General features: G+C 44.6%; 1 protein-coding gene across 1 annotated transcript in view; it reads left to right on the forward strand.

The window, feature by feature from the left end:
• Positions 1–3,961: 3,961 nt before the first annotated feature.
• LOC310952926 (protocadherin-10-like) overlaps positions 3,962–12,923 on the forward strand; it is a gene marked incomplete at its 3' end in the record, with an annotated part of 17,957 nt that continues 8,995 nt past the window's right edge. The window contains 4 exon segments of the mRNA XM_083921771.1: positions 3,962–4,468; positions 4,471–6,643; positions 7,905–7,963; positions 8,568–8,674. Of these exon segments, the coding sequence (XP_083777897.1) occupies positions 4,047–4,468; positions 4,471–6,643; positions 7,905–7,963; positions 8,568–8,674 (2,761 nt within the window). The 5' untranslated portion in view covers positions 3,962–4,046.

A 12,923-nucleotide genomic window follows, 5' to 3' on the forward strand; every position in this document is an offset into this window, starting at 1 on the left:
AACCGCAGAGTGACAGAACAGAGTCGCCAAACACAGCGCTAGTCGTTTTTAACAAAGACAATCCGCTCTAAGCTTCCCCATTGAAGTCAGTAGATGCTGAGCGTCCAACTGTAAAGCGTTGTTTCACTGAATGAGAAGGAAGTTGCGAAGGTTAACTGTGATAGTAGCTGATTCTGAACAAAAGATAAGGCTTTCTAGCACGTATTTAGTCAATGAAATGTACAAAAAGCAGTGCATATTTAACAACTTTTAGTTTTTTCTTTTTCGGGTGACATTTTAGGGGAAGCTGAGCTTCCTTTACAGTCTTAGAGCAATCACCACTGACAGGTGTTCCCACATATTTTGGTTGATAAGACGTCCTCTAAGGACTGTGTTCAGACTGTTGTTCACTGACATGTCCTTCACTCTACCTGGGAAATGTTGCACATTGTTTTTCTTACAGGCTTCTTTCACAAAAGCCATTTTGACATGTCACAATAGGAAACCAAATATCAAGGTAATACAATAAACACTGAATTCCATTTAGCTGCACAGTACTCACAATACTTGCTCCCTGTCACAGTGTCATGGCATTGTTAATGTTATTAATAACACCTTTGCTTTTCCTATGATTACAACTCAATACTTTTGCTGTTAAAAGGGGCTGATAGTTTGACGTAATTCCTTTATAACCACACTTGTACACTGCAATATATGTCCTAAAAACAGGTACAACTAGAGTGTAAGAAAAACAAACATGAAAAAATAAACACTGTCATAGGTAAAGCCCTGGCTACCATCGAGGACACCAAAGTCATATTAACTGTATTAGTATCTGAGAACTGACCTCAGGAGGAGCTTATGTTCTGCTGTTACAGAGAATTTGGGCTATCAAGGCTGATTCAGTCAATGTTTTTAAATGCAACTGTTTCTAGGCAACACAATCTTAAAACTCCAAGTTTAATTAAAAGGAGAGAAGAGAAAAAAGAAATTAAGTATTTCTTCTCCAAAACTATTAAATTGTGTGAGATTTTCGTGTCTGTGGTTAGACAGGTTGGATGGCATCATGGGAATTTGGATTCATGACCTTTGAATTTTAACACTCCTGGCTGGCTACGGCCCTGATCATAGAGGGGACAAAGGGGAGATTTTAAGGAACAGCACATATACAGTTATGAAATATTACTTTGCTCATTAATTTGAGTACATTTATTATGTACTTTACTTGAGTACTTATATTTCATTGCACTTTATACTCCTACTCAATTTATGCATTGCGTTTTTTTTGTACTAAATTTGCCTGATACATAAAGTTACATAAAGATGCATAAAGTGGTTCCAAATCTGGGCCGGGGCCCTTCTGTGCGGAGTTTGCATCTTCTCCCATGTCTGTGTGGGTTCCGTCCGGGTTCTCTGGCTTCCGCCCACAGTCCACAGACATGCACTCGTTTATTGATGAGGTTAATTGATAACTCTAAATTGCCCATAGCTGTGAATGTGAGTGTGAGTGGTTGTCTGTCTCTGCCTTGCGATAGACTGACATCCTGTCCAGGGTGTCCAGGGGTATATGAAGTAGTTACAGTCAATCTCAACCAACTAAAACGTAAACATTAATGTGTCAGTAATCAAATAATAGGCTGTATATTAATATGACACTCACTAGGGCCTTTTTTCATGTACGGTACTTTTCACATTGTAGTAAACTGCTATTTTAACAAAATCTGAATACTTCTTGTCAGGAAAAGTATAAAAAAAATAAAAGTATATGTTCATACATCCATCATTATTCAAATAAATACATATTTGCACAGCTTATATTGATAAAATATGTTTTTGTATATGTTTTTAATTGTATTTTTATAATATTATTGTTTTTGTCTCGACATGTCTTGCTGACTTATCTATGTGCAGTGGTGGAAGAAGTAATCAAAAGCAATTTACTGTATAAATGGACAATTAGCACCAAATCCAATACAAAGTAAAGTTCAACTCTTAAATATGAATATGATGTGTTCTTTCAGCTGTTTCAACCTATGAAATTAGCTCCTGCACTGGTGAGTGGCAATTACAAAGTATAGAGTTCCCTCTTCATCTCCAGGAATTAAAAAAAAAAGGGGGGGGGGGAACGGGCAGACGCGAGGGGGCGACATCGGTCTCTGTAACACCCTGACGGGGGGAGAGGGAGAGAGAGGGAGAGAGAGAGAGAGAGAGAGAGAGAGAGGCTGCTGTGCGCTCTGCTCTGAGATCCGACTTCAGTGTCAGTTCGATTCAGTCACACAGCTCTGGCTCAGACATGGGTGGAAATTCATCTAACGTCTCCTCTTTGTTTCTTATGACTTGTATGGCGAGATGCAGAATCGCGAATCGCTCGCTGTTTAATCCACCGCACAATGGGCACGTCGCTTTGCATTACGGTCGATATTGTTGCGCTCCGTCTATTACATTTGGAATAATAGAGATTAATGTTAATTAGCTTCAATTACACTCTTTTTCATCTTTTTGTCATCATCCTTCAAATGGTGTGCAAGTAGTCAGACCCCCACTATTTGTGTCTCCCTTACAACTATTCCATTTGCATATTTAATTTATGCTTTATGATTTAAATTAGCGCGTGATGCAACCGCACTACAGTCAAGGCCAGCATGTGAGGGGGTTAATGATAAAAATGGGAAGGTAGGGGAACTAATAGACTTCAGGCTATTAGAAACACTGTAGGACTGAAGTACGGCGCTCCATTAAACTGATTTAAAGTAACTCATGTGTGTTTCTGCTCTGATGGACCCTTGTTTCATACTGATGCTCACTACCAAACAACACGGGAGCTATTACTTAAAATGCTTTATTTTTTAGCCGTTGTGTGTTCATCTCAGAGAGAGAGGGGGGGTGGCCATGGCACGGTGGGGTATTGCGTCACTTGCTATCTTTACTTGCGCAGGCTCTTTACATGGTGGTCTTTGGTTGTGGGCATCCTTGCTACATTGTGACTCATGCATTGATGTCAGAGCAGAGATTTAATACCAAAATGTTGAGATAATTGCGTCAAGGGGAACCTCATCATGCGGGTTACGGTTATGAGTGCAGCACACGAAGAGCCATGTTTATCACATTGGGGAAAATAAAGCTATAACAATTTTTTTTTAAGAAAAAAAGGATGATCATCATAAACAAAGGCCATGTTTCCCCAACATACTATTTGCAGAAAGCATCTTATCCGCACAGAGCCCCATCGATGCCAACTGTCACCCACTATCATCCGACTTTCTTAATTCACTGGATGTGTAAAACATTTAATTTCCCTGCTACAACTGAGGCTGGGCCTGGAGGAAAGACGAGAAGAAGAGAAGAGAGGAGCGGCAGCGGCACTTAACTGGTTTTGTTATGAGGGCCCGATGTGTGCTCTGGCTGGCGTCGCAGAGCCCCAATCAGGTGCCATGACACCCGGTGTTTGAGCATACCATTGGCTGGTGGGAAAGGAGCTGTGCGCAAAACCAACCCCGCTGCTCACACTCGCCTTACAGAAGCCGAGCTGAAAACATCATCCGCTTTGAGCGCTTAGGCGCAGTGATTACATCCTCTCAGAGAGATAGAGAGAAAGTCCTGTTATTCGCCAGGCTTTATTTAGAAGTTGCATTTTGTAAGCGATTCCGGCGGTGCTTCAATAGGACTTTTTGCTTTCTTTTTCCCCCTACTCGTGTGGAATCGCCTGTTGTTTTGTGACTTTATGTGAAGAAGGGACTGTCTGTTCTGTGCACAGGGAGTGTTGGCTTTGCCTCCTGGCTCCAGCCTGCAATGTTTGCGCTGACGCCAAAACTCACGGACCGGTGCAGAATTGATTAAAACAGAGAAGCTCGGATCAAATGGCCGTGCTTCTCACAGCTGAAACGACACAATGTTCCACTGACCCGAGGCAGAGGAGAGGAATTTCACGATCGGGCAGCCTTGTTGCTGTTTATTTCACTGCCTTTTTACGGACAGAGAAAATGGGAAATGCTCATTTCTTGTAAGAAAAAGGAATAACACTTTTCCCCCCGTCTGTCTTGAAGTGCACTTTGTGAGAGGGCGAGGAGATGATTTGGTTAATATTCCTGCTCTCCATCCTGGATGGAGCGGTCTCTCAGCTACACTACTCCGTGGCAGAGGAGCAGGAACCTGGTTCTGTTGTTGGGAATATTGCAGAGGATTTGGGGCTGGACATTACCAAACTTTCCGCGCGCCGATTTCAGACGGTGCCTAGTTCGCGAACACCTTATCTGGAGGTGAACTTAGAGAACGGTGCGCTCCTGGTGAAGGAGAAAATCGACCGAGAAGAAACCTGTAAGCAGACCATCCCGTGCCTATTGCATCTGGAGGTGTTTCTGGAGAACCCACTGGAGCTCTTTCGCGTGGAGATTGAGGTGATGGATATCAACGACAATCCACCCAGCTTTCCCGAGACAGACATTTCCGTTGAGATATCGGAGAGCGCCATCCCCGGGACCCGTTTCCCGGTATTTCCGTGGAGATATCGGAGAGCGCCATCCCCGGGACCCGTTTCCCGGTGGAGAATGCCTTCGACCCCGACGTGGGTACGAACGCGCTCAGCACATATGCCATAACGAATAATAACTATTTTTACCTTGACGTGCAGACGCAGAGTGACGGGAACAAGTTCGCAGAGCTGGTGCTGGAAAAGCCGCTGGACAGGGAGCAGCAGGCGGTGCACCGCTATGTGCTAACGGCTGTGGATGGGGGCATCCCGCAGCGGACCGGGACGGCTCTCCTGGTCGTTAAAGTTCTGGACTCGAATGATAACGCTCCCACCTTTGACCAGTCTGTGTACTCTGTTAACCTGCGAGAAAACTCTCCTCTGGGCACTCTGGTAATCCAGCTCAACGCCACGGATGTTGACGAGGGACAAAACGGGGAAATAGTTTACTCTTTCAGCAATCACAACGCCCCGCGGATAAAGGACTTATTCAATATCGACGCCAGGACGGGAAGGATAGAGGTGGCGGGTGAGGTGGACTACGAGGAGAGCAGTACGCACCAGATTTATGTCCAGGCTAAAGATCTGGGGGCTAACGCGGTCCCCGCGCACTGCAAGGTGCTGGTCAAACTCGTGGACGTGAACGACAACACACCGGAGATCGGTTTCAGTACCGTGACTGAATCCGTGAGCGAGCAGGACGCCCCGGGCACGGTGATCGCACTTTTTAGCGTCTCAGACCGGGACTCCGGTGAGAATGGGCATATGAGCTGCGAAATATTAGGAGACGTTCCTTTCAAGCTGAAATCGTCTTTCAAAAACTACTATACCATCGTGACGGACGGACCGCTGGACAGAGAGAGCACAGACGCCTACACCATCACTGTGGTGGCCAAAGATAAGGGTCAGCCTTCGCTCGCCACCAGTAAGTCCATTAAAGTGCACGTCTCCGATGAGAATGACAATGCGCCCCGTTTTACGCAGGCTGTTTATGATGTGTATGTGACTGAGAATAATGTGCCTGGTGCTTTCATTCACGCCGTCAGCGCTGTGGACCTTGATGTAGGACAAAACTCTCTTATTACTTACTCCATATTGGAGTGTGACATACAGGGCATGTCGGTCGACACGTATGTGTCCATAAACCAGGACACCGGCTACCTTTACGCGCTGCGCTCTTTTGATTATGAGCAGCTGAAGGAGTTTAACTTCATGGTCCAGGCTAAAGACTCCGGTGCCGCTGAGCTATTCTCTAATGCCACTGTAAATGTGATCATAGTCGACCAAAATGACAACGCTCCCACTGTAATAGCCCCGATCGGTAAAAACGGCACCGCCAAAGAGCACCTGCCGCGCTCTGCGGAGCCTGGCTACCTGGTGACGCGCATTGTGGCTATGGATGCGGATGATGGCGAGAACGCACGGCTGTCCTACAGCATCCTGCGGGGCAACGAGCTGGGGATGTTCCGCATGGACTGGAGGACTGGGGAGCTGAGGACAGCCCGCAGGATCTCTCCAAAGCGGGACCCTCAGGGCTACTACGACCTGCTGATCGAAGTGAGAGACCACGGGCAGCCCCCTCTCTCCTCCTCGGCGAGTGTGAGCGTAATGTTAGTGGACAGCGTGGTCGAAGGCCGCAGCGGGGATCGCGGTTCGGCCTCCAAGGCAAAGGAGACCTCCCTTGACCTCACCCTCATTCTCATCATCGCCCTGGGCTCCGTGTCCTTCATCTTCCTCCTGGCTATGATCGTGCTGGCGGTGCGCTGCCAAAAGGACAAGAAGCTCAACCTGTACACATGCCTGCTGGCCGGCGACTGCTGCCTGTGCTGCGGCTCGTGCTGTAGCAGGCAGGCTCGCGGGCGGAAACAGAAGAAGCTGAGTAAATCCGACATCATGTTAGTTCAGAGCACCAATGTGACATCAGGGGTCGGGCCCGTGGGGCAGGTGCCTGTGGAGGAATCTGGTGTGGGCGGCGTGGGAGGGGGCTTCGGCTCCCACCACCACCAGAACCAGAACTCCTACTGCTACCAGGTGTGTCTGACACCGGAGTCGGCCAAAACGGATCTGATGTTCCTCAAACCGTGCAGCCCCTCCCGCAGCAATGACACGGATCACACCAACCCCTGTGGCGCCATAGTCGCGGGTTACAGTGACCAACAGCCGGACATCATATCCAATGGCAGTATTCTCTCTAATGAGGTAAGAGCAGCCTGAATCATCTGTTGTCACCCAGGGCTCCACTTGACATACAGCACATTACATTACTATTAAAGTGCAGAAACGCGGGATTTTAAGGGTTAACCTCATTTTAAAAATCCTCCAGAAATCAACAGCTGTTCCTGCTTCTTATTAAAGTATCCACTCAGCTGGAAGTGGTATCTGCTATTGACTGGTTCGTTCTGCTCAGTGGCCTTTAATCATCGTCAAGAGTAAAGCTGATTTGAAACGCGAATTGTTAAATCTTACGAGGTTTATGGGTTTTATTAGCAACAGAGGACTATCAAATCGAACTTCAGTTCGTGCGCAATAGGGTGAGTGACAGACATTTTTAAACAAATAAAGTGTTTAAAATTGTCCATTCCTACCACACATATAGATGTCCTTTTTAATATTTTGTTTCTATTATATGCTCAGTGGGTTTAATCTGACACGCACACGCATGGATACAAGTTAAGTCAAATCAGCCGGTTTTTTAATATTTGGGTAACCTGGAAGGAGAAGTGTGGCTCTTAATCATATGTGTCCATTTCCTTTTCTAATTGTAGTGAAGGGGAAGCTCACAAATACACAAATGTATGAGAAAGTTTGTGGAAAAAAACCCGCCAACAGAGCGTTTCCATGCGTGCGAGGTAGTTTGGTGACATCAGCAGCCTTCATTAACTGGCCCCTCGTTAAGTGCATAATGTAATGTAAGATTATATATCCTTACCTGGTCATAACGTTTGGTTGGCTAATGTCTCCAGAAGGAGGGAGGAGACAGCCCTGCTTTCCTTTTTGTTTTGTTTTTATTGTTGAGCCTGTGCGTTCTGCTCGGAGAGCTGTGGAGTTGGGGTCTTCTTGTTTATTGCGATGTGGCTGGAGTGGAGCCAGACAACCAGGCACAAACTTTGCTTTTGCTATGCGTTAAATATTCCGTGCACGACCCAGCACGGCAGCGCCGTGAACAAAGGTTGTTCAGTTTCAGCATCGGGCGGCTCAATCATTTACGCATTCAATCGCCTCCCTAACCCACTCTTCCCTGCTCTCGTCTCCTCTCGCCCACTCACTCACCGAGTGGATGCGCGCACTGTCGGTACCCGCCTTGTGCTGCCTTGAGCTCCTTCTATCACAGATACATCTTGACAACCAATGTATGAATATGTGGTCAGTTATATCCCCTTATCTAGAATAAACCTCCTTTCTATGTAGTTTTTGTAGCATTAAAAGTGATTAAACGTGTATGTTTGTTCTGTTTTTTTAGACAAAACACCAACGAGCAGAGCTTGGCTATCTGGTGGACAGACCCAGACGTGTCAACAGGTAGTCAAATGCACATATCTCTCTCAGACACACACCCACACACACACACACACGCACGCGCACACACACACACGCGCACACACACACACACACACACACACACACACACACACACACACACACACACACACACACCAATCTGTGAAACCTAGTGAGCCACATACCATGCACCATCAGAGGACCTGTAATACCCATAGGCCTCATGGAGCCATGGCTATTCACATATCTATAATAATTCAAGATTACACCCATCAGTGTGAGTCCTGTATATTCTGCATCATTAATTGTGGCTTTGAGAGGCAACATGGTTCCCCATGTATCCATAATGTTCATCTTCAATTTGGCTTCAGTCCTATAACTGACAGAGCAGCTCTAATGCTGGATTTCATTACATGCCATGTGTAACATCCAATTTCGCCTCTTGACAGCCACCGTGACCGTATTAATGTGGTCTTGATTTCTGATTCTCCCTTTCTTTCTTTCTCTCTGCCCCTCATTTAATCCTCCTCCTCTCAATATTGTATCCCTCTGAACCCACCGTTATTTCCGTACCTCTTTCTCTCTCTCTCTGCTGTCTGCACTCTCACCTCCCTGCCTCATACAGTTCGGCATTCCAAGAGGCAGACATCGTCAGCTCCAAAGACAGTGGCCATGGGGACAGCGAACAGGGCGACAGTGACCACGATGCCACCAACCGGGGTCATTCAGCCGGTGAGTCCCCACCCACCGCATCACATAATAACATTTCATTTCGGTGCTGAAACACACACCCTTTCAATAGTCTGTTTCTATAGTGTGTGTTGGCGATTGTGAATGGGATAATGCTGAATTGTTGGTGCGGACCGGTGACTTTTAATTTCCTTAATTTGAGGAGGGAGTGCGCGAGGGCCGGGGCCCCGGTGTTGCTTGTTGGCTGGCATGAGCCGGGTCCCAGAGGTGTTGATTGTATTTCACACCCGGCTGAAAGGGAGGAATATTTGAGGAAATCTTTTTTCTTTCTTTCTTAGCTGTTTGCTGTGATCTCTCTCTCTCTCTCTCTCTCTCTCTCTCTCTCTCTCTCTCTCTCTCTCTCTCTAACTCAGTAGTGCTGAAAGGACAGCGACTAGCAGCAAGGCAGTTTAAGGCCTGTAGTGCTTCAGTGTTACAAATCAATACATTCACTCAAGTGAAAGGAAAAGGCATGGAAGCTAAATTGATATAATGAGATGCATTTCAATCAGCCTCACAGTCGGTGTATTGTACTGCCATTGTCGGTTATAGATTCAGCTGATTAAGGGGCATCGGCAGCTTTTGGATTCTTTGTTTTAGTTGGCCAAAGCTTTGCAGCTTTGGCACAAGTTAAGGCATACATAAAATGTTGGAATTAGGCAACATTTCCTTCACACTTATTTCTAATACATTTTACAGTGCACTAGATTGTTTTTTATACAAGGCTTTAGACCTTATCATAAGCCCCTGCTTGTTCTCTCTTGCATTCTATTAGGTTAGTACCTGTTTATTGATCAAAGCGTAGTCAGACAAAAAGTGGAGCAATACGAAATCTCATTTCATATTGAATTGCCCTTTCCTTCTGAGGGACTGCTCCACATGGCGCATGTAAGACCCCTGTCTAGACCGGAGCCTGCCAAATATCATATCAGTGCTGGGAATACAAATAAAGCAGATTAGATAGGTGTTGTGGGATAGTGAATGGTGTTCATCAGGCTCTGCGGTGTTGGACATTATTAATGAACCAAGCCAAAATAGAGAGCCAATATGCAGCAGTGGTAGTGTCACTCCCTGCCCTCGCTGATGAAACAGGCTAGGAAGGTCAATCCGTGCGAGTCCAAAATGCAGAACTGGAAGACATCCAAAGGCTCACTTGTTTGTCAAGAATAAATTGTCTTGTGAAGTAAATATTAACATTCTGAGTTGTATGTGAGTTACTTTTCTAACATTTTTTGAAATTCTACTCAAAGGACCAGAGATGGAGACATATGGACAAAAAAGGGAAGATATCACAAGGAACAGATGTTTATGAGTATGTGATGTGCATTGTAAAGGTCCCTTATTAATATTATTATTATAAGTGACATTCCCATGTCTTTTAAAAAAATTTAAAAACCAGGTGGAGGTGCGATATAAGTACTGTGAATTTCTGAAAACACTCAATCTACAGAGAAACGAACAGAACCTGTATTCAGAAACCTTTAAAAAAGCCCTCAGGACTTCTGTACAGATGTGATGTCACCACTATACTATATACAGGTAGAAAATAACTGTGCAGAGACGCCATTAATTCAGATGAAGCAAAGCTGAAAATGTTGACCTATAAGAGCAGACTGGGCTTTTTCAGGAGGGGGTCTTAAAGAGACAGGCGCTAAAAAATACAGATGGTGAATACAGGTATATTCAGTTGGACAGTATGAGAAAAAAAATGTTTCTTTTTAACATCAAAGCAAGGTTTTATTAGAAACACAAAATACAGAAATATGAACCAGCCCTGACTTGATGTTCTGTCCTTCGACTGTAATTCAAAATATCCTATGTTGAGTATTGCCGTGACGTCTTTCTTGCTGCTTTGCTAGCACAGTCAGCAGAGGACCACATTTATGAACCAAATACATGTTTTCTCAGCTTCACTTGGCTCCGTTTAGCTTATTTGGCACTGGCCTGGGAGTGTACCCAGTTGGTTCTGTACTCTCTACGAGCAAACCAACATTTGTTCCTCATGTTGGATATAGAAGGGAACAGCTTACCACTCCATGGGAGGTAATATCACATGGATGATACTTGGAAAGAGGGACACACTTTCATAGACTTCAGTAAAAAAACAAAAAACAGATGGAGAGTGTATGTGTGTGTGTGTGTGTGTAAAGTTAACCATTGTCTGATTTAATATGTAGGTGGATACATGATACCTGTATGTAATCCGCTTGTGTTTGGTGTAGGAGAAAACAAGGCTAGATGATGATGTCTGTATTGAAAAGGAGTTTTCTTTCAGGCAGTATTCTAGAAAGCTTAATAGGTTCAATTTAAGTAGAGAGAGTAGTAGCCAGTGCTTGGAACTCTGCCAAGTTTATATTGCCTCTATAAAGGCATACCCATCGCTCATTTATCTCTATGTATACTGTAAATTATTTTATATAGAGATGAGAATAGTTTTGGTTGTCTCATGTGGGTTGTATGCTATATTTGTGTATGTTATTGTGCACCTATCTGTAAGTTTTTTTATGCTAAGTGCATGGTCCGTTAAGGTTGAGAGTCAAACTGAATAAGCAGCAGCCAAGACTAGGTATAGACCACGTGTATTTGTTAAGCATTTCTGCAACATTTGTGTATATAAGCAAATCTGTGTGCCCACATGCATACACACATATGTTTAGAATGCATCTACTGTATAGTATGCATACTCATATGCACACACAAACACACACACACACACACACACACACACACACACACACACACACACACACACACACACACACACACACACACACACACACACACACACACACACACACACACACACACACACACACACACACCTATTCTCTTCCAGGGTTTTGTGGCAGGGTCTCATCCTTCATTCTGTCTCCCCCACACGTTGGCTCTCCGCAACACTCGGCTGATCAGTAATTCATTTCCAGAACCTTTGCATAGCAATTATCAAAGGAGGGTTAGAGGCAAGGTTTCCTCACAGGACTGCGCAGCACATTCTCCCTTTTGGTGCACCTCGGAATATTTCAAATCAAGGGGAAACCATTTCCAGTTGGCATATCATCAACTACACCTGCTGCAGCTTCCCGCTCGGCCGCTCGTCTGACACTTTAGAAAATAAGTCTCCCGACGTGGTTTTAAATCAAAGGGACACTGCCTGTGAGGCTAGGATATCATTGGATACCTTTAAAAAGTGGGTAAATGGCTTTTCTGAAAGCAGCGTGTCTGGAGTGAGGCACCGCTGTGTCAGGTGCCAAAGCACTATTGATTGACTGCCACATCTTTTTTTGCTTTTTTTTTTTGGTTGTTTGATCTGAATTAGACATTGTTTTCCTCATTATTTCCCTCATCAACCTAATAGGAGATGGCGGAAAGAGCGAGCACGCAAAACAAAAAAGGTGACAGATAAGAGAGCATTAAATATTCATCAGTGAAAAAAAATTGGCATCTCAGAAACGTTCGATCAGCTGTGGGAGGCTGCGTGACGGGTGGGAGACTGGAAATGATAATTATCATGACGTTTGTTTTGGTGAGAACAACAGCTGTGACAAATGGGACAATTAAATCACTGTGGCAACGGTGTATTAGATGGCTGATTATGAATTAGTGGCGGGCAACGTGTTGCAGTTTCCCATGTCAGTGAGCTGTCAGAGGAATTTAGCATACAGGGTTTTGAAACACCCTCCTCTCAGGCCCGAGATACTGACAGAACTGGAGGCTGCGATCCCTGAGTCTATGATCCATGAGACCAAAAAGAGTGCCTCAGGTTTATTTCAATAGCTCACATGATGAAGAAAAAAAGAGACCTTGCTCACTGTGTAGAACAAGAAGTGAAAAAAAGCTGCTTACAAAAGACAACAACGTTGCTGACATAGTGATACAATGATAAAAACACATAAGGTCACTTAACAAAAAAAGAGAACAGCTTCAGTTCTTTTGTCAAGAGTGACATCAGAAGAATGGAGCAAGCGATTCTTTCCATCAGTTCATCACTGTTTTGCCTGCTATTTGAAAGAAAATATTCAAATGCTTCCCAGACACAAAGTTCAAAAGATCTGTCTTAGTTGCTTATTTTGGTAACGGTTCAAAACCTCAAAGATAATTGGTAATGTAATAAAAGGAAGAGTCAACTAAGAGACCGAAAATGTTCAACCTGAAAAGGAGATACATTAAAAAGTATTCTGTTAGCACTCAAGCCTTCAAAAGCCCACTAGTATAGAAAAAAGTTGCTTTCTTCATCGATCGACACTAGTCAATG

Source organism: Echiichthys vipera (genome assembly GCF_963691815.1).
Source record: "Echiichthys vipera genome assembly, chromosome: 2".
Classification (NCBI taxonomy): domain Eukaryota; kingdom Metazoa; phylum Chordata; class Actinopteri; order Perciformes; family Trachinidae; genus Echiichthys; species Echiichthys vipera.